The sequence below is a fragment of the Periophthalmus magnuspinnatus genome, chromosome 17 (assembly GCF_009829125.3).
Source record: "Periophthalmus magnuspinnatus isolate fPerMag1 chromosome 17, fPerMag1.2.pri, whole genome shotgun sequence".
Classification (NCBI taxonomy): domain Eukaryota; kingdom Metazoa; phylum Chordata; class Actinopteri; order Gobiiformes; family Gobiidae; genus Periophthalmus; species Periophthalmus magnuspinnatus.
In genome coordinates this window covers 28,661,733-28,681,324 of record NC_047142.1, presented here as the reverse complement: position 1 = coordinate 28,681,324, position 19,592 = coordinate 28,661,733, and the positions used below count along the sequence as shown (strand labels likewise).

Below are 19,592 nucleotides of genomic sequence, written 5' to 3'. Positions count from 1 at the left end.
CCTCAAGAAGCCCAGGAACACTGGATTTAATGACTACAGACCTGTGGCGCTGACGTCTGACGTGGCCCCTTCCCCCCTTATCGGACTCATCTCGGACGACGATGAGTCTGCCTACAGGAAGGAGGTGGACCGGCTGGTGTCCTGGTGCAACAGCAAGAACCTGGAGCTTACTACCCAGAAGACAGTGGAGATGATTGTGGACTTCAGGAAAGTCACAACCCCCCTGTCCGCCCTTGCCTTGACGGACTCCTCCATCACCACTGTGGACTCAGCAGAGGATGTACTTTCCTGCGGCAGCTGAGGAAAGCCAAGCTGCCGGTCCAGATGATGGTGCAGTTCTACACGGCCATCATTGAGTCCATCCTCACCTCCTCCATCACTGTGTGGTTCGCTGGGGCACTGCCAGGGACAGACAGAGACCGCAGCGCATTGTGCGCTCTGCTGAGAAGGTGACTGGCTGCAGCCTTCCATCTCTACAGGACCTGTACGTCTACAGGACTCGGGGGCGAGCAGGCCGTATAGCATCTGACACTTCTCACCCTGGACATGGACTATTTGAGCCACTTCCCTCTGGCAGGAGGCTACGGTCCATTAGGACCAGAACCTCTCGTCAAAAGAAGTTTCTTCCCCTCTGCCGTTCGTCTCATGAACACTTAGTAATATCTGCACTTAACTGGACACTTTATAATATCGGTCACCTTAATAAGCCATATTTGCACTGTTGTTCTGATGCTGCTGTTGTATATATTTTCTACCTTTAAGTATTTTATTTTATCTTTAAGCATATCTTTTCTAACTTTGTGCATGCCCTTATTTGTATTTATTCAGCTTGTTTTTATGTTGCACTTTATCACCAAAGTAAGTTCCTAGTCTGTGAGCTGTGCTCACTGACAATGGCAATAAAAGTCTTCTGATTCTGGTTTCAATTTTATTCTGTATAAATCATAAACTGTAGGTATAAAACAATAACCCTTCTATATACAGTCCATAGCATTAATATAACCCCTAGATATGACCATGAACCTCAGACACAATAGTTGGATTTATAGTTTTATTTTGGAGAAAATGTCAAACTTAAACATTTTGTGCAAACTTATTTCTCCACAAAGAAAAGCACATTCAAACTTAAAAAAAAAAAACTCTTTATAGAACAGACTGTATAATATATATATATATATATAAATATACACACAGAGAGCCTATGTTTTACAATTAAATTAATGTTCTGCATCGGTTCATTGGATTCTGTGGAGATCATCACTCATGTGTCATAAAGTTCAACATGAGGTTCAGTGGTATCCAGATCCCGCTCTAGTCCCGCTCTAGTCCCGCTCTAGTCCCGCTCTAGTCCCGCTCTAGTCCCGCTCTAGTCCCGCTCTAGTCCCGCTCTAGTCCCGCTCTAGTCCCGCTCTAGTCCCGCTCTAGTCCCGCTCTAGTCCCGCTCTAGTCCCGCTCTAGTCCCGCTCTAGTCTTTGACAGGCGTGGCTCTCCACTCCTTGCCTTCAGTGAGCGCTCTTGGTTCGTGGATGAAGACACTGAAGTGGACACCCTGATTGGCTGCTGCTCTGACAAACTTCCTGTTTGCGGTCATGGTAACAGCATGGAGCGTGTCCCCGGTGCCAAAGATGGCAACAGACCGGGGGGAAACGGCAGCGCTGGGTGTGAGGGCAAGCGTACGTGGTGATGGCTGGTCAGGTACCACAGTGACGCGCCGCAGCAGCCATTCAGCTCGCTCCTTTTCATTTGCCCCACCCAGCGTGCACAGGATCTCTTTGAAGTCTTTGACCGCCGCAGCACACGCCACCAGCTCCTTCCCCGCCATAAACGCCTCCAGCACCGGCAGCACCGGCGCCCGCCGCTCATCCGCCGCCTGGTCTGTTAGCACCACCTCTTGAAACACCAGGCCACACCCCCCGTGAGTCAGAGACGACACCAGAGACAGCAGCGTCGAAACGTCCAAGTTTACCCGGGGACAGGGAGGGGGCAGGGCCGGAGCAGGGAACGCCAACCGCAACACCACCTGAGACCGGTCCAGACAGGTTAGAGGACGAGGATCAGAATCCGAGCCCTGATCCGAGTCCTGGTCCAAGTCAGAGCTAGGGTCACAGTCCTGGTAGAACTGCAAGTCTGACGGGTGGGGCTCTGAGGGGTGGGGCAGTGACGGAGGAGTAAGACCCACTGCCTGGTTCTGGTCCAGGTTCAAGTGAGGAGCATGGACTCCCACAGTGCACTGCTGCCTGTGTAAAACAGCAGTGTCAAAGATTTACAAAGTTTATAAAGATGAAAGCGGGCGTCTCGTCCTCACCTGTCTCCTTCACCTGTCTCGTCTTCTTCCCCTGGCTCCTCTTTGCCTTGCTTCTTCTCTCCTGGCTCTTTCTCCTCTGGCCCTGCCCCCCTGACCCCCACCACCTCTCCACTGACGCTGACCCCAAGCCGCTGCAGCTCATCAGCCATGGGACCGGAGACGCCATTGTAGAAGGCGAAGAGGATACGGGGGCGGGTGTAGTGCAGAGGGTGCTGCGAGGCGGCCAATAAGAACTCTCGTGCCTGGCCAATCACGGAGCGGTCTCCAAACTGGCCCCGACCCTGCCACACGGCGTGCAGCGCCTCAGCTTTACGCCCCACGGACTTAACCCACAGCAGACCATCATCTGTGGACACAGAGCACCATTACAACTCCTCATCCAAACACTCACCCAAACACTCACCCAAACACTCACCCAAACACTCACCCAAACACTCACCCAAACACTCACCCAAACACTCACCCAAACACTCACCCAAACACTCAGACTACAGCATTGGTCAATACTATGTGCAGAAAGACTTGTTAAAGAGAGACATATCACATCTGCTTTAGACCAGGTTAGCTCTGCTGCTCTGTTACTATAGTGATCGAACTGAAAAGTGTAGTAGTATATATTATATTAATAGTAGTACTGAAGTTCAGACCTGCCACCACGTCCACAGTCAGACTCCTTTTGTTCTGGAGTTCATCAGTAAAAGTGTAAACTCTCAGCAGAGCCACGACCGACTGCAGCGACACAGCTGTCTGTACCTGCAGAGTGACATCATCAGTGTGAGACTCCTCTCCTCACCCTAACGCTTTCACTGTCCAATTTGTTCGTTTTGTAGCCTTGGTAACTGTTTTAAGCATGTTTGTCCCGTGGTCTATGGCTGTAGTCACACGTATGTCTCAGCTTAAATCTGATTAAGGTTAGACTTTTTCCAGAGTTTCTTAGAAACAAATCACTCACCACTGCACTGAGCTGCGTGAGGTTGGAGCTGTGCACGTGAGCCCCCTTCATGTCACGGCTCTGGATGCGTTGGAGGAACTTGAGCTCTGAGCGCAGTTTGTTACAGAGCTTCACCTGTCCCTCTGCACCAATCAAGCTCTCCGCTCGCTGCAGCAGGTCCTGCGCCAGAGATACGCGCTCTGATAGGACGGCCTGCGTCGCCATGGGAACCAGGGCCTGTGGAGATCCAGAAATATGTCAGATGCTCTCCAATGCTCCTGTATCTCTGTGTGTCAGATGCCCTCCCATGCTCCTGTATTCCTGTGTGTCAGATGCCCTCCCATGCTCCTGTATCCCTGTGTGCCAGATGCCCTCCCATGCTCCTGTATTCCTGTGTGTCAGATGCACTCCCATGCTCCTGTATCCCTGTGTGTCAGATGCCCTCCCTTCCTTCTTTCTACAGACCAGTCTATGGTTGTTTTCTGCACATTACAATAAATCAGAATCGGACATGGGACACGTAAAAGACACAAACCTAAAAGTTAAAATGAAACACGGTTTAAGAGCGGAGAGCGTGGATCTGACGTAAGTTCACTGAAATCAGCTGATTCGCCTTAGCTCCGATCAAAACAAGGCCAAACCCGGTTTAACCGGGTCTGACCCAGGTCCACACAGTCCGGACTGGCCTGGGACTCACCAGAAGTTCTCCGGGTCTGATCCGGGTGTAATCTGAGTCCGCACGGGTCCCCGGGGATCCAGCAGCGTACTCGTCTCTTCCGGTGACGTCACTGGCTCTGTGCTCCAGTGCGCAGGCCCGTGGAGAGGGTACTTCTAAAAGTTTTATTTGATTTTGTGTCATAGAAATACTAACAATGACATTATAAAGCTAACTTTAATCGTGTTTCACGTCCTTCCTGGTGCACAGCGTCAGAATGCAAAGGTTTTCAAAGAAACTTTTGTTACCATGGGAACACTGAGCAGATGACGATAAACCAGCGATACAACGACAGGTTCGCACATAAACTCATAATCTCCACGTACAGTGTCCATATTACATGTTTGCGAGAGAGTGACGCACAGATATGACTCATATTTACAGTATAACAAAACCTCAAACCTGCTCCAAACCGGCCGGACCTGTTCGGGCTTTTACTCTGAAGCAGTCCACCGGAAGCCGCGAAGCTGTTAGCCGTTAGCAGCTCTAATTAGTGGATTTTTTTCAGCCTATATCCAGTAACATGTTCCCAGTGGCAGCCGAGGCAGAGTGGCGTGTACTGACGGAGGTGAGAACCCGGCTTTTATACGGAAATTCCTACCGGAAACCCTCTTTTATCCGAGTTTTATTCAAGCCGGGAAAGTTACCGTATTAGCCGCATTAGCGTTTAGCATTAGCCTCTTAGCTCAGGCACAGTCACACAGCTGTCAGGTCCCACTCACAATAAAAAAATAAAAAATGAACTTACAAAACTCCAGTCAATAAAAAGAAAGAAAAAAATGAGGATTATATAATATGAATATTTAATTTTTTAAAAAGTACATAAATTATAATAATTCTAATAAATTACAGAAATCAGAGGGGCTGAAAAAGTAACACACCCCAAGTGATACTTGCATACAGACTACAATTGAACTGGGACTAAATCCCAGGACTACACTAGGACTAGACAAGGACTAAACTAGGACAAGTTTTTTCTGATGTTGCTGTATCATTTATATATATATATATATATATAAAATAAGAGTGTTGTGATGTGACCATCGTCCGTAGAGCGGGAATAGAACCAACACCTCCTTTATCTCCTGAGACAGCGCCCTATGTGGTCGTGTGTATATGTATGAGTATTTCTGAGTACTCTTGTGTACAGTTAAGTACTTTTTGTACTCTCTAGTTGCAGTATTCTAATCCGGAGTTGGTGCAGCAGGATCTGAAGCAGGTTCGATCAGTGTTCTCAGACCTTAGACTGTACTGCGATGTGTACTGTGAGTACTACTACTACTACTGCTGCTACTACTACTACTACTACTACTACTACTACTACTACTACTACTACTACTACTACAACTACTACTGCTACTATTGCTGCTACTACTACTACAACTCCAATTCCAATGAAGTTGGGACGCTATGTAAAACTTAAAAAAATAAATAAATAAAGAATACAATGATTTGCAAATCCTGTTCAACCTGTACTGAACTGAATAAACTACAAAGACATGATATTTAATGTTCAAACTGATAACTTTATTGTTTTTATGCAAATATTTACTTATTTTCAATATGATGCCTGCAACACGTTCCAATAAAGCTGGGACAGGGGCAACAAAAGAATGGGAAGTTGAGGAATGCTTAATATATACCTGTTTGGAACATTCCACAGGTGAACAGGTTAATTGTGCTGTTGCTACTACTACCACCACTGTTATTACTAATATTACTACTACTACGTCAGTCTTATAAATACTCTAAATGTGTTTTTGTGCAGGTTTCCCGAACAAACAAAAAAGACAACTGCTGCTTTTGGCTGGAACCATCCCAGTGTCCTACCAAGGTCAGAACCAGGACTGAACCAGGACTAGCCCAGGACTGAACCAGGACTGAACCAGGACTGAACCAGGACTGAACCAGGACTGAACCAGAACTGAACCAGGACTGCTCCTACTGCTATGTGTCTGTGTGCCTGTGGTTAGAGCTCAGACTGTAGTATCTCTCATGTTGTCTCTGTATCGTGTTTATTTATTTTATTTGTTTATTTATTTAATTATTTGTTTGTTTATTTACAGGCATAGAGTATAACTTTCCCGTGTGCCTGTGGCTGCACCACACTCACCCGGCAGCTCGCCCACGATGCTGTCTCTGTCCCTCTGTTTCCATGGCAATAAACCCCCACTGTCGCTATGTTGACACCCATGGCAACATCCTGTCATCCTGCCTCCACACCTGGACCAAGGTAAGACCAGGACCCCAACCAGGTCTCCAATCGGGACCCTGACCAGGACCCCAATCGGGTCTCCGATCAGAACCCAGACCAGGACCCCGACCAGGACCCCAATCAGGTCTCCGTCTGAGATCCAGACCAGGACCCCGGTCTGAACCCCAACCAGGACTCTGACCACGATCCAAACCAGGACCAAGATCAGGACCCGGATCAGGACCATGACCAAGACGCCGACCAAAACTCTGACCAGGACCCCGACCAGGTCCCAGACCAGGACTCTGACCAGGACCCTGACCAGGACCCTGACCAGGACCCTGACCAGGACTCTGACCAGGACCCTGACCAGGACCCTGACCAGAACCCCAGCCAGGACCAAGAACCAGACTTTGGTGTGGACTTTGGTGTGGACTTTCGTCTAGACTGAGGTCTGGATTCCTGTTATTATTTTTTTTTTTGTCAGGGTCGGTCCAGTCTGGTTCTTTTTGTCTCTGACATGAAACAAGCTTTTGAGAAGGACACTCCCCTTTACACCAGGCCCCTTCCCCGGTCTCATACCACCCCTGCAGGTGGAGACAGGTACTGCAGCTTTTCATTTATCCCCCCTAAGGTAGGAAACAGCTTAATGAAGTCTGTATCCCTGCAGGTCCAGCTCTGCTGTTGGTCCTGCTCCTGGTCCTGCTCTTGCTCCTGCTCTTGGTCCTGCTCTTGCTCCTGCTCTTGGTCCTGCTCTTGGTCCTGCTCTTGGTCCTGCTCTTGGTCCTGCTCCTGCTCTTGGTCCTGCTCCTGGTCCTGTTTCTGGTCCTGTTTCTGGTCTTGGCCCCTCTGGTCTTAAAAGGCCGGTGCAGAGGTCGTACTGTGAGGACCTGAAGGATATTGACTTTAGTCCCGCCCACAGCCCTGTCCATCAAAACCAGAGCCACACCCTCTCAGGTCCTGCCCCCTCAGGTCCCATCTCCTCAGGTGAGAGCACAGGGAACTCTCTAAAAAATTGACATTTTGGGATAGGACCATGGTGACCCACTTTTAAACAGTTTTTCACCTGACCTGCTGCTGCCAGGTCTAAACCAGGTCTAAACCAGGTCTAAAACAGGTCTAAAACAGGTCTAAAACAGGTCTAAAACAGGTCTAAACCAGGTCTAAACCAGGTCTAAAACAGGACTAAAACAGGACTAAACCAGGCCTAAACCTATTTACCTGAGCTGCTACTGCCAGGTCCAAAAAACAGACATCTGACAAAACAAAGTGAAAACACATGCGATTTATTTTGACTTTCTATTGATGCATCAGAGGTTCATTTATGAACATAGACTGTATAAATAAGTCATAAGCTTACATACTCTGGCAGAATTTGTGATTTTTTTGGGGGGGGCAATTTTTCAGCGAATAACACGCAAACCTTTCTTGTACTTATGGTCAAGCCATTTATTATCAAAGAACTATGTTTGCTTTTGTAATTACAGAAACTACCCAAATGACCCTGATTAAAAGTTTACCTGCCCTGATGATGTTGGCCTGATAACATGTACAAAAGTTGACACACATCGGTTTGAATGGCCACTAAAGTTGACCATCCTCACCTGTGATCTTTTTGTATTCTGTGTGTGTGTATATAAGGTCAGTGAGTTTCTGGGCTTCTGACCCTTGCATCTTTCATCCAGTGCTACACTGACGTTTCTGGATTCTGAGTCATGGAGAAAGCAAAAGAATTGTCAAAGGTAAAAGGTAATTGAACTGTATAAAACAGGAAAGGGATATAAAAAGATATCCAATAAATTAAGAATGCCAATAAGCATTGTTCAGACACTAATTAAGAAGTATAAAATGAGGGATTCCATTGAAACCAAACCAAGGTCAGGTAGACCAACAAAAATGTCAGCCATAACTGCCAGGAAAATAGTTTGAGATGCAAAGGAAAACCCACAAATAACTTCAGCAGAAATACAGGAAAAAAAAAAGTGGTATGGCTGAAGATGCACAATAAGGAGATGCGTGGAGAAAAATGGACTGGACATAAAGTATCCCACATACGCAAAACAATACAGAGACAAGCCTCAAAAAAAAAAAAAAGGTCATTTGGAGTGATGAACCCAAATGAACCCAAAATTGAACTTTTTGGCCAAAACCATAAACCTTCCTCTGTTTAAATGATCCCTAACATGGCCCCTCCTCTCTCTGTTTAAACGATCTCTAACATGAACCCGCCTCCTAACCCTGTTTAAACAATCCCTAATGTGGCTCAGCTTCCTGCCTCTGTTTAAACAATCCCTAACATGGCCCCTCCTCCCTCTGTTCAAAGGATCCCTAACATGGCCCCGCCTCCCCACCCTGTTTAAATGATCTCTAACGTGACCCCTCCTCCCTCGGTTTAAAGGATCCTTAACATGGCCCCGTCTCCTCACCCTGTTTAAACAATCTCTAACATGGCCCTTCCTTCCTCGGTTTAAACCAGGCATCCCCAAACTGCGGCCCGGGGGCCAAATGCGGCCCTCAGACCAATTTTTCTTGGCCCTCAAGCTTCCAGGTGAATTGGCCTGTATTACTTTAAACAGTACTTTTTACTGTATATTTCTGAAAATCTTCTTTAACAAGCCCTTATCAAATATTTAATATGTCCCATTGAGGATGTAAGCATGAATAAAGGTCTAGTGGTTCAGTCTAACTTGTAATAATAACACAGATTTGAAGTATTCACTGTATTGGCGACCAGTCTATGGCCCTCAGTCGGCCCTCGGCTTTGTCTGTGATTTTATAGGTGGCCCTTCGTGAGAAAAGTTTGGACACCCCCGGTTTAAACAATCCCTAACATGGTCCCTCCTCCCTCTGTTTAAACGTTTCCTAACATAGCCCCACCTCCTAACCCTGTTTAAAAGATCCCTAACATGGCCCCACCTCCTCATCCTGTTTAAACGATCCCTAACATAGTCCCGCCTCCTAACCCTGTTTAAAAGATTCCTAACATGGGCCCTCCTTCCCTGTTTAAACATCTCTAACATGGCCCCTCCTTCCCCTATTTAAACAATCCCTAACATGGCACCTCCTTCCCCTGTTTAAACGATCCCTAACATGGCCCCGCCTCCTCACCCTGTTTAAATAATCCCTAACATGGTCCCTCCTCCCTCTGTTTAAACAATCCCTAACATGGCGCCGCCTCCTCACCCTGTTTAAATGTTTCCTAACATAGCCCCGGCTCCTAACCCTGTTTAAACGATCCCTAACATAGCCCTGCCTCCTAACCCTGTTTAAAAGATTCCTAACATGGCCCCGCCTCCTAACCTAGTTTAAAACGTTCCATCGCCTTTACGTTACAACTTTACAGCAATGTCCATATATTTCTGCGTCACCCACACAAACAATCTACACATCAAATGAAATCTCCGGCACTCATCTTTCTGAATATGCAAACTATTTTCACTTGTAATCACCTCATTGCTGACAGGAAAGCCGTTTTTACAGAGAAGTCAGAAATGTGGATTTGGACTTCACTTACCTTTGAGCGCTCTGGTTCTGTCAAACATCAACATATTCACACAAAGTTGGTCTCATTCATTCCATACAGGTCCAGAGAATATAATTCAGTGAAGAAATTATGTCCACAAAAAAAGTTAAATCCTCCATGTCCAATCTGCTGCAGGAAAGTGAAATTTGCTCCGTCACTTTTTTGCATTTCTTTTGTCGATTTCAAGCACAATAAACTTCTGACAGCACCAACTTTGTTCCTCAGTGCGAAACAAACTTGTTAGCTTGTGATTGACACCAAAGTTGGCCAATAAGATGGTGGTTGTAGGTTACTGAAGCCCCAGACAGTGATTCAGTGGTACAGATGGCTGAAAGATTATGCCCCACTCTTTACCTTGTAGAATCAAGCAGTTACATTACACAGGATGTGATGTTTTCTCCTTACAGCCAATGAGCAGCGGAACACAACGATGCATGACATGCAATGGTTTCCCGTAAACAGATGGAGTATGCTGTGCGCATAAAAGGAGGAGACTGGATGCAAAGATCCACACGTAAAATTACGCGTGCGTAATTGCATAATTTTACGCACTGTTTTGCAGCAGTTTTGCATTTTAAACATGAAGAAACTGACAAAACAAAGGAAGTACGCAACTGAGGACACTGTGGATGTTTGTACAACTAAAACTAGAGGCATCTCGGACCTGGAGCGGGTTGGTTGACCAAAGCTCTACTGGCTGAGCCACTGTCGCATAATGACTGTCACACAGTCATAATCATGTACAGTGTGTTTTCAGTTTGCAGTGTGTGTTTGTTTACATTTTGAAGTGTGTGTGTTTGTTCACTGCTTGTGAATATATATTTATTTTGACCCAGACCACTTGTTTTGACTATATTTTATATACAAATATACATTTTATAATGTGTTTTGATATACTGTATAAATGTACAGTAATAGAGCAGCTAGGTGTGCAGATAAAGATTCCTTGAAGTGTAAGCTTTCAGTAGAGCCTTCATTGACGTCTGACGTCATTCAAAAGTTTTTTTAAACGTTCTCCAAATGTCTCCATATGGATAGGTTTGGAGAGGCCTGAATTTAATAATGGTAAAATGAGTGTAAAAATCAAATTTTTATAGATATTGACCTCAAATTTGAAATGTGAGTGGTCAACAATATTTTCAGTTGAGATATAGTGTATTTTTGTCCCGAGCTACCTACTGCAGCTTTCTACACCTTCATTTTAACAAAAAAAATTAGGCGAGGATGAGAAAAAAATATTTTTTATGTGTGTTCCAAAGTGTATAAATGCTTACCAGACACTTACAGTGATTTTGACACCTGTGGGTACACCTTGTGCATATACTACTGTGGATTCAATAATGTTTATCATTTTAATTTGGAGAGGTCAGAGCAAAGGCAATTTCACCAAAATTACCTGGAATGGTAAGGGGTTAAACAATCCCAAACCTGGCCCACTGCACTTTTCTTGCACGGATATCAGCTGACTTGTTTCTTTTATTTATTATTTAGTTGTTTTAGATGAATATTGTGATTTAAAATGTACAAATTATAACATCTATAGTGTGTCAGAGTTGAGAACTGTAGAGACACAAGCACAATAGGGCTGGTTTAAACATTGCATAAACTCACTTTTTATGAAACTGTTTAGATTCTGTGGAGCTGCTCAGAGCCATGACTGACCTCACTTTCGACGCTACAACCAGCCAGTCAGAGCTTAGAGGGTATCACAGCATCCTATCAGTGCTCAGTGTGAATCGTATACCCCTCCCCAGACTGAACAGCGAGGAGCACAAGAAGGTAAGTGGAAAAAGTGCTGTTTCTGGTCATAGACTGTATAAAAAAGTGGACTGAGGGAGTGTAGAGCATAATTATATAATATTAATATTATATAATTTGGAGACAAAGTCCATTTTGACCAAAAAGCCAATAAGGAGCAAGGCTGTTGAAGGCAACGGCCCTTTCTGCCTTCACCGCTGGTTTAGCAGGGAGTGGGCGCTTAGCAACGCTGTCAATCAAAACTGTTGCTAATCCTAGCAGGAGTAACCTTGGGGAAAGAAGGCGCCTGATTTGTCTATTATTAATGTTCACATCTTGATTTACAGACACAATAGTATTTTAAGACCAAAATGACAAGTCTGACAGCAGCAGTTACAGAGAGAGGGGACACATTGTTTCAATAGAAAGTGAACTGGAGCCAGAGTCGATGGAGCTGAATCGCTCCCATACTCACTTCCAGTTTGGAACGCGGAGGTTAGCAGAATAGCTATGTTTAGAAATATTTATATGATCAAGATTATGATCAAGACCAGGATTAGACCAGGTACAGACCTGAGTCCTGACCAGGTTCAGACCTAGGTCTGGAGAGTCATTTTTGTTAACTTCCCATGTGAGTCTGTTCTGTCGCGAGACCTGACGAGAGGCGCGGTTCTCGCTGTTCTTACCTGTGTGTCAAGATGGTGGCTGAATAAAATTTTCTCTGCAACAAGATCCTCGTGTTTTTGGGAATTTACATGGTAGCAGAGGATGGTTACCAATTACAGAGTACCGCCGAAGTATGACGAAGCCAGGCCTTACGAGTGTTGGAAAAATTAAGTTAGTATCTAGAGACTTGTTACGGAGCTGGACAAGAAAAAGCAGGCGCTCGCGGTGGCACTTGGGCTCGAAGGGAGAGCCCGAGAAACAGCGTTGGAAATATTCGATATACAAGGATAACGGTATGGAAACGTTACTTGTAAAATTGGATGCGGTGTTTTTGAGAGAAGAAAAAGACCGCGCTTACGAAGCGTACTCTTATTTTGACTCGATAACAAAAGACAGTGCGGTGTCCATGGTGGACTATATCATTGACTTTGAGCAGAGATACAACCGAATGAAAAAGTACAACATGACTCTGTACCCATGCCTGACGCTGTACTTGCTTTCAAGCTCCTGGACACGGTGTGTCTGGAGGAGAAAAACAGACAACTCGCGCCTACTGCGTACACTGAGCTCACTTTTGTATCTATGAAGTCAGCGTTAAAACGGATCTTTGGTAGTAAGACAACAGGTGGAACGAACAACAACGAAAATCAAGATACAGCATTTTTCACGGAGCAAAAACCGACCAGAAAATCCAGACATAGTGGCCCATCACAGAGCGCATCAGCGGCAGCGGCCACAGCAAGGCACCAATCCACTGGACAAATACAGCAGGCGAATGAGATGCGCCATTTGTCAGAGCACGTACCATTGGGCGAAAGACTGTCCTCATCGGAGGAATGAAGTTAAGTTGACTGAAGATGAAAATGTGGAGGAATGTAACATTACCCTGTTTACTAAAGACTATGACTGACTCAGAGATCTTCTTAACAGAGTCATTGGGCTCTGCCATCATTGACACGGCTTGTACACGTACTGTGTGTGGTCAAAAGTGGCTGGACAGTTACGTGAAGGATCTTACCAAAAGACAAATAAACAAACTGATGCAAACAGAATCTCCCAGCCACAAACCATTTAGATTTGGAGATGGCCAAGTTGTGTACTCCAACAGAAAAGTGAAACTTACAGCCAAAATAGGACCTACAAAGTGCCACATTGAAACTGAAGTAGTCCCTGCTGATATTCCTCTCTTGTTGAGCAAAATGTCCCTGAAGACAGCAGGAACTGTTTTGGACATGGAGAATGACAGAGTTATCATGTTCAAGCGGCCTGTGCCTCTGGAGCTCACTAGCTCAGGACACTATTGTGTGGACATTAGAGATGTAAATGCAGAAGTGAGCTGTAATGACAATGATGTTCTGGTTGTTACTGCAGACATGTCCATAAAAGAAAAGCATAAAGTTCTCCTGAAACTTCACAAGCAGTTTGGCCATGCCTCTGCAGATAGACTGCAGAAGCTCATCCACAGCTCTGGAAATACTGATCAAGACTGTCCAGTCATCCTGCAAGAAATCATTCGTGACTGTGAAATATGTCAAAGATACAGCAGAACCAAGCCCAAGCCTGCTGTTGGTTTGCCCTTAGCCTCAGAGTACAATGAGACAGTGGCAATGGATCTACATGAGCTGGAACCTGGTGTATGGTACCTCCACATCATCGACCACTTCACACGCTTCAGCGCTGGAAACATTGTGAGGAGTAAGAAGCCGTCGGAGATTGTTAACTCTTTAATTCACTTGTGGATAAGCGTCCATGGAGCACCAAAACGGATTTACACTGACAATGGCGGAGAGTTCAACAATGAGGAGATACGAGACATGGCAGAAAACTTCAACACTGAGATAAAGACTACAGCAGGATACAGTCCCTGGAGCAACGGGTTGTTGGAGAGACACAACATGACACTGACCGAGATCCTCATGAAGGTGAAAAAGGAAAATGGGTGTGGTTGGCAAATTGCTTTAGACTGGGCCCTTATGGCTAAGGACAGTATGATCAATGTGCATGGTTACAGCCCACATCAGCTAGTATTTGGTCAAAATCCTAATCTCCCTTCTGTTTTGGTTGATAAGCCACCTGCTCTAGAGGGCACAACTATGAGCACCAGAGTAGGGCAGCACATAGCGGCACTACATGCTTCCAGTAGAGCTTTCACAGAGGTGGAATGCTCAGAAAGAATAAGGATGGCACTACGCAAGCAGCTTAGGCCTACAGATGACAAGTATGAGACAGGAGACAGAGTGTACTATAAACGAGCTGACAGTACAGAGTGGAAAGGTCCAGGTGTAGTTATTGGTCAGGATGGGTCTGTGGTGTTTATCAGACATGGGGGGATCCTTGTACGTGTGCACCAGTCCAGGTTGAGTAAAGTGAATGCACAAGATGCAGAGTAACAGATATTGCACACTACTCCTGAAAACAACAAAGAAAATAAAAACACAGTGACGATTGATGTGTCAGAAAGTTCAGATGGTGAACAAAGAGGTGAAGAAGAAGAAGAAGAAGAAGAAGAAGAAGAAATCAATGACAACAGTGAAAGTGAAATGACAGAAAACCCCAGACAAATTAATGTTACACCTCCTGAAACAGATCGTTATGTAACTTCTGATTTAAAACTGAAAACAGGGAAGAAAGTCACATTTACTAACAGAGAAGATGGTGTTCAGTACACTGCCAGTCTTAAGCAGAGCAGGGAAAGCAAAAGGGCAGTACAAAGATTGGTACAATGTGCAATATCTTGAGCCAGATGACAGTGAGGGGCAAAAGCAAGCATTAGACATGTCACATGTTGACAACCTTGATATTGAGTCTGAAAATGTGGACAATGATGTTCTTATTACTAAAGATATTTCTTTTGATAGTGCTAAACAGCAAGAAATCGAGAATTGGCAAAACAATAATGTTTTTGAGGAAGTCACAGATAGAGGTCAAAAATGTGTATCTACTAGATGGGTCTATACACTAAAAGAAACGCCAAATGGTATTGTCCCAAAGGCACGGCTTGTAGCAAGAGGTTTTGAAGAGGTAAATATTCAGAGTTTACAGAAAGACTCTCCCACATGTGCATCTGAGTCACTTAGATTGCTGTTAGCTGTTGCCAGTCAAAACAAGTGGAAGGTTCACTCTATGGACATTAAATCTGCCTTCTTGCAGGGTATGGAACTTTCGAGAGACATTTACATTCAACCCCCACCTGAAGTGGGTGTGGACGGTGTACTGTGGAAACTAAAGAAATGTGTGTATGGACTTGCAGATGCCTCCCTCTACTGGTACAACAAGGTTAAAGAACTGATGCTGAACACTGGTGGTAAAATGTCTCAGGTTGATCCTGCAGTGTTCTATTGGCTGAATGACCATTCTGAGGTCACAGGTTTGCTGGCATGTCATGTAGATGATTTTCTTTGGGCAGGATCCGAGCACTTTGTAACGAATGTGATTCCTGTACTTAAATCTACCTTTCATGTAGGACGTGAAGAACATGAGAGTTTTTCTTATGTGGGGATGGACATTACCACAGTTGGTCATAAAGTATTAGTTCATCAGCACAATTACATACAAAATCTGCAACCAATCCATTTACAGGCCGCCCGGGCTGTGCAGAGGGATGCTCTCTTAAACGAAACAGAGACAGAGCAGCTCAGGTCCAAAATAGGACAGATCTTGTGGGTTGCTAAACAAACAAGGCCAGATGTAATGCTTGACACATGTAGCCTAGCATCCAACATACATCCAAAAGGCTACCGTCCAGTCTATTCATGAAGTGAACAAAGTGATCCGTAGACTTAAGTCAGAGAAGGTCACACTTAAGTTTCATCACTTAGGAAACTATGCTGATTTGAGTCTAGTTGTTGTCAGTGATGCTTCTCTTGGCAATCTTCCAGATGGTGGCACACAGGGAGGAGTTTTGATTGCGCTCATTGGTAAAGATGGCAAGTTTTCCCCTCTGTTTTGGCAGTCTAAGAAGATCAGACGTGTGGTAAGAAGCACTCTGGCAGGAGAAATCCTTGCCATGGCAGATGGTATAGACAATGCAATGTTTCTGGCCACACTGTTCTCTGAGCTCACTACTGGAAATGCAAGTCTGAATGGGGAAGAAGGGGAAGAGCCTTATCTGTGTTACCGACAACCATTCACTTTTTGATGCACTTAAGTCTACTAAGCAGGTCACAGAGAAGAGGCTCAGGCTAGAAATAAGCAGCATCAAGGAGCTTTTACAATCTAAGAAAATAAAAGAGGTCCGTTGGTCAGAGGCTAAATCACAGCTTGCCGACTGTCTCACTAAAAAGGGAGCCTCATCCCTTATGCTTTTCAAGGCTCTAGATGAGGGTTTCGTGGTTATTAGGCCCGAGCCTGGGACTCCGTCCCGGCGAGGGATTCATTAAAACCGCGTCCGAAACCCGGAAAATGGCAAAAATCAAGTAGTAAACACGCCCCGACATGGCAGTGAGTGGTGTAAAAAATTAGAACTCGACGAGCTCTAATTGTCACAAAAGACCCCGAGAAAAAATAACGAAAGACGACTCGGTAGCGCCACCTCAAACTTTGATTTTCATGGGGCCAATGGGAGCCCGACTTGGAAAAAAGTCAATGTAAAAATCTGAAACTCACATCAAAAAATAGAAAATGTCGGGACATGACAAAAATGATATTGTGGCCCCACCCTAAAATGTACAGGAAGTCGGCCATATTGGATCAAACCCGGGAATGACAAAAGTGCACACCCTCGCATTCAGGACATTTTCTCGCACAGTTTTCATCAGAAACACGTCAAATTTGGCCAAATCCCACTAAACACATGTGTGATTAAAGATTATCAATTACATTTTGATTATGACTTTGGGTGTGGTCAGGGTGAATTTTCAACAAAATCATAATTTTTGGAAAATTTCAAAAAAATATTTCTCTCTCACACATTTTTTGTTGGGAAAAGGCTAATACAGCGTTTATGCACATTTGTGAGCTGAACGCAATGGTATGCAAATCAAGGCACTCTCTCACAAAATGGCTCTCTAGCGCCCTCTTCAAATTTCATTTTCATAAATTCATAGAAGACAATCGATTTGTCGTGGACGTGTGAAACAATTCACAGGGCCCTTATTTGTGACGGGGCACAATGTGATAAAGTCACATGACTGTAGCTGTTAAGGTTTAGGAGAAAAATAATGGGTGGAAAATGCGTTTCCATTCTTCTTCTTCTTATTAGGCCCGAGCCCCTACAGGGCGTAGGGCCTATTGCTTCCGCAACGATGAGTGCGAAGCACTCATCGTTGCAGACTGGCAGCACCGCGACCTTGCACAGACTCCTGTGTCCTAGCAACCCATGCCGTACGGCATGGGTTTGCATATTTGTTGTTGCTAGCATGTCAGCGTCAACATCGAGTCAATGGGCGAAGCCCATTGACTCGATGTTGACGCTGACATGCGTTAACAGGAGTCAATAGGAGGAGTCGTCCCCCATCGCCCCCTGCACAGACTCCTGTGTCCTAGCAACCCATGCCGTAGGCATGGGACATACATATTTGTTCTTGCTAGCATGTCAGCGTCAACATTGAGTCAATGGGCGAAGCCCATTGACTCAATGTTGACGCTGACGCAGCGCGAAGCGCTCATGTCTCCAAACACACTCATGGCATCGAGCCCTATCCAAGCCCCCATGCCGCAGGCATGGGCCATACTTGTTACTGCTAAAATGAATGGAAGTCAATGGGAGGTCAATGGCGGACCCCGACGCCATGGCGAATGACGAGCGCTAACGCGCTCGTCATTCGCCATTGACCCCACGGTGACGTGGGGAAAGTCGAGAGCTTTCAAAAAACGTATAATATGTCATTGTAATGTTATCGGATATATTGTTTTTGCTAAAATTAGGCCCGAGCCCCTACAGGGCGTAGGGCCTATTGCTTCCGCAACGATGAGTGCGAAGCACTCATCGTTGCAGACTGTGGCAGCACCGCGACCTTGCACAGACTCCTGTGTCCTAGCAACCCATGCCGTAGGCATGGGACATACATATTTGTTTTTGCTAGCATGTCAGCGTCAACATTGAGTCAATGGGCGAAGCCCATTGACTCAATGTTGACGCTGACGCAGCGCGAAGCGCTCATGTCCCCAAACACACTCCTGGCATCGAGCCCTATCCAAGCCCCCATGCCGCAGGCATGGGCCATACTTATAACTGCTAAAATGAATGGAAGTCAATGGGAGGTCAATGGTGGACCCCGACGTCATGGCGAATGACGAGCGCGTTAGCGCTCGTCATTCGCCATTGACCCCACGGTGACGTGGGGAAAGTTGAGAGCTTTCAAAAAACGTATAATATGTCATTCTAATGTTTTCGGATATATTGTTTTTGCTAAAAATATTATTATTTTTTTTTTTTTTCTTCCTCTTCTGCTCTTTGAGCAGGAATTTGACCCCCTGAACATTTTCAAAAACTCACCAAATTTTGCCCAAAATTCAGGTCTGGCGAAAAATTTATTTTTTTATGTGGTGCATCATTGGGCATAAAAAAATGGCGCGACAGCGCCCCCTGCAGAAGTCAAAATACATTGCGTCAATGGGAGACGTCCCGACGTCAACTTTGCCGTAGAGCCACGAAATTCGGTACACGCATTCTTCAAGTGATGCCAAAAACAAAAGATTATTATGGCCACGCCCCCTGACGCACCGGAAGTCGGCCATCTTGGATTGAAATTTCCAAAATGCAAAGTCAGCGTTTTCGCTGACGTCGCATTTTCGTCAACTCCTCTGAAGGCGCTTCACCTGCAGGGCTGAAATTCACTGTATATCATCTAGACAAGTGGGGCATCAAAAGTTATCCAATTTATGATGATCCCTTTTACCGTTTCCGTGCGGCGAAGCCGCAAAATTCCATCGGAATTTTTGCAATTTTCAATAGTCAAAATTTGCTCCCGTTTGCGCATGCAAAGTCCGATTTGGCTCAAATTCAAATCAGTTGTAAAACTTTCGGGCCTAAAGCTACTCATTATCACAGAAACTAAATTGGCGCGATAGCGCCCCCTACAGAACATCTAATACATTTGTATGGAGGACCGAAAATTTAGTTTTCCCAAATGTTACCAAATTTGACACAAAATTCCATTGGGTCATCCCAATCAATAAAGTCAATCAGACCTATGTCGTCTTTTGCACCGTGTTGCCATGGCGATGCGCCAAACTGCCAATGTTATCCTAATGGGAAACCTCACAATTTTTCCCATTCATGGGAAAAATATTAGTTTCATGGAATAATGTGAAATTTGGCACCATGACTCTTCATGTCATCCTGATCAAAAAAGTCAATCAGACCCATGTCGTATTTTTCACTGTGTTGCCATGGCGATGCGCGAGAGCGCCCATGTTATCCTAATGGGAAAATGTCCAAATTTTCGTACATTTCAAAGTCTTATAACGACTTATTACCGTCAACGACGGACATACAATTTTGCACAGTGATTCTTCAGGTCGTCCCCGTCAAAAAAGTCCAACGGGCCAAGTTTGTATTTTGCACGGTGTTGCCATGGC

General features: G+C 45.1%; 2 protein-coding genes across 2 annotated transcripts in view; one reads left to right on the top strand and one right to left on the bottom strand.

The window, feature by feature from the left end:
• Positions 1-1,247: 1,247 nt before the first annotated feature.
• Positions 1,248-3,989, bottom strand: c17h7orf25 (chromosome 17 C7orf25 homolog). Its single transcript, XM_033982406.2, has 5 exons — positions 3,934-3,989; positions 3,258-3,473; positions 2,953-3,058; positions 2,306-2,651; positions 1,248-2,237 (listed from the first exon to the last, which is right to left on the bottom strand). Exons 2-5 carry the CDS (start codon positions 3,459-3,461, stop codon positions 1,466-1,468), a joined length of 1,428 nt encoding a protein of 475 aa, XP_033838297.1. The 5' UTR covers positions 3,462-3,473; positions 3,934-3,989; the 3' UTR covers positions 1,248-1,465.
• Positions 3,990-4,414: 425 nt separating this feature from the next.
• The window catches only part of si:dkey-181m9.8 (E3 ubiquitin-protein ligase RNF31), a 41,246-nt gene continuing 26,068 nt past the window's right edge, over positions 4,415-19,592 (top strand). Inside the window, exons 1-7 of the mRNA XM_055228500.1 lie at positions 4,415-4,519; positions 5,126-5,216; positions 5,720-5,785; positions 6,018-6,184; positions 6,633-6,748; positions 6,816-7,132; positions 11,299-11,447. Coding sequence (XP_055084475.1) covers positions 4,475-4,519; positions 5,126-5,216; positions 5,720-5,785; positions 6,018-6,184; positions 6,633-6,748; positions 6,816-7,132; positions 11,299-11,447 — 951 coding nt within the window. The 5' untranslated portion in view covers positions 4,415-4,474. The remainder of the gene's footprint in view (positions 4,520-5,125; positions 5,217-5,719; positions 5,786-6,017; positions 6,185-6,632; positions 6,749-6,815; positions 7,133-11,298; positions 11,448-19,592) is intronic.

What these genes read in the sequence shown, in the direction of transcription:
- c17h7orf25 (XM_033982406.2), bottom strand. Translation starts at nt 3,461, where the DNA reads ATGGCGACGCAGGCCGTCCTATCAGAGCGCGTATCTCTGGCGCAGGAC. An exon ending in GACTGTGGACGTGGTGGCAG is followed by an intron (nt 2,652 to 2,952) that starts GTCTGAACTTCA and finishes CTGTGTCCACAG; the next exon opens with ATGATGGTCTGCTGTGGGTT. An exon ending in GAGACAGGTGAAGGAGACAG is followed by an intron (nt 2,238 to 2,305) that starts GTGAGGACGAGA and finishes TGTTTTACACAG; the next exon opens with GCAGCAGTGCACTGTGGGAG.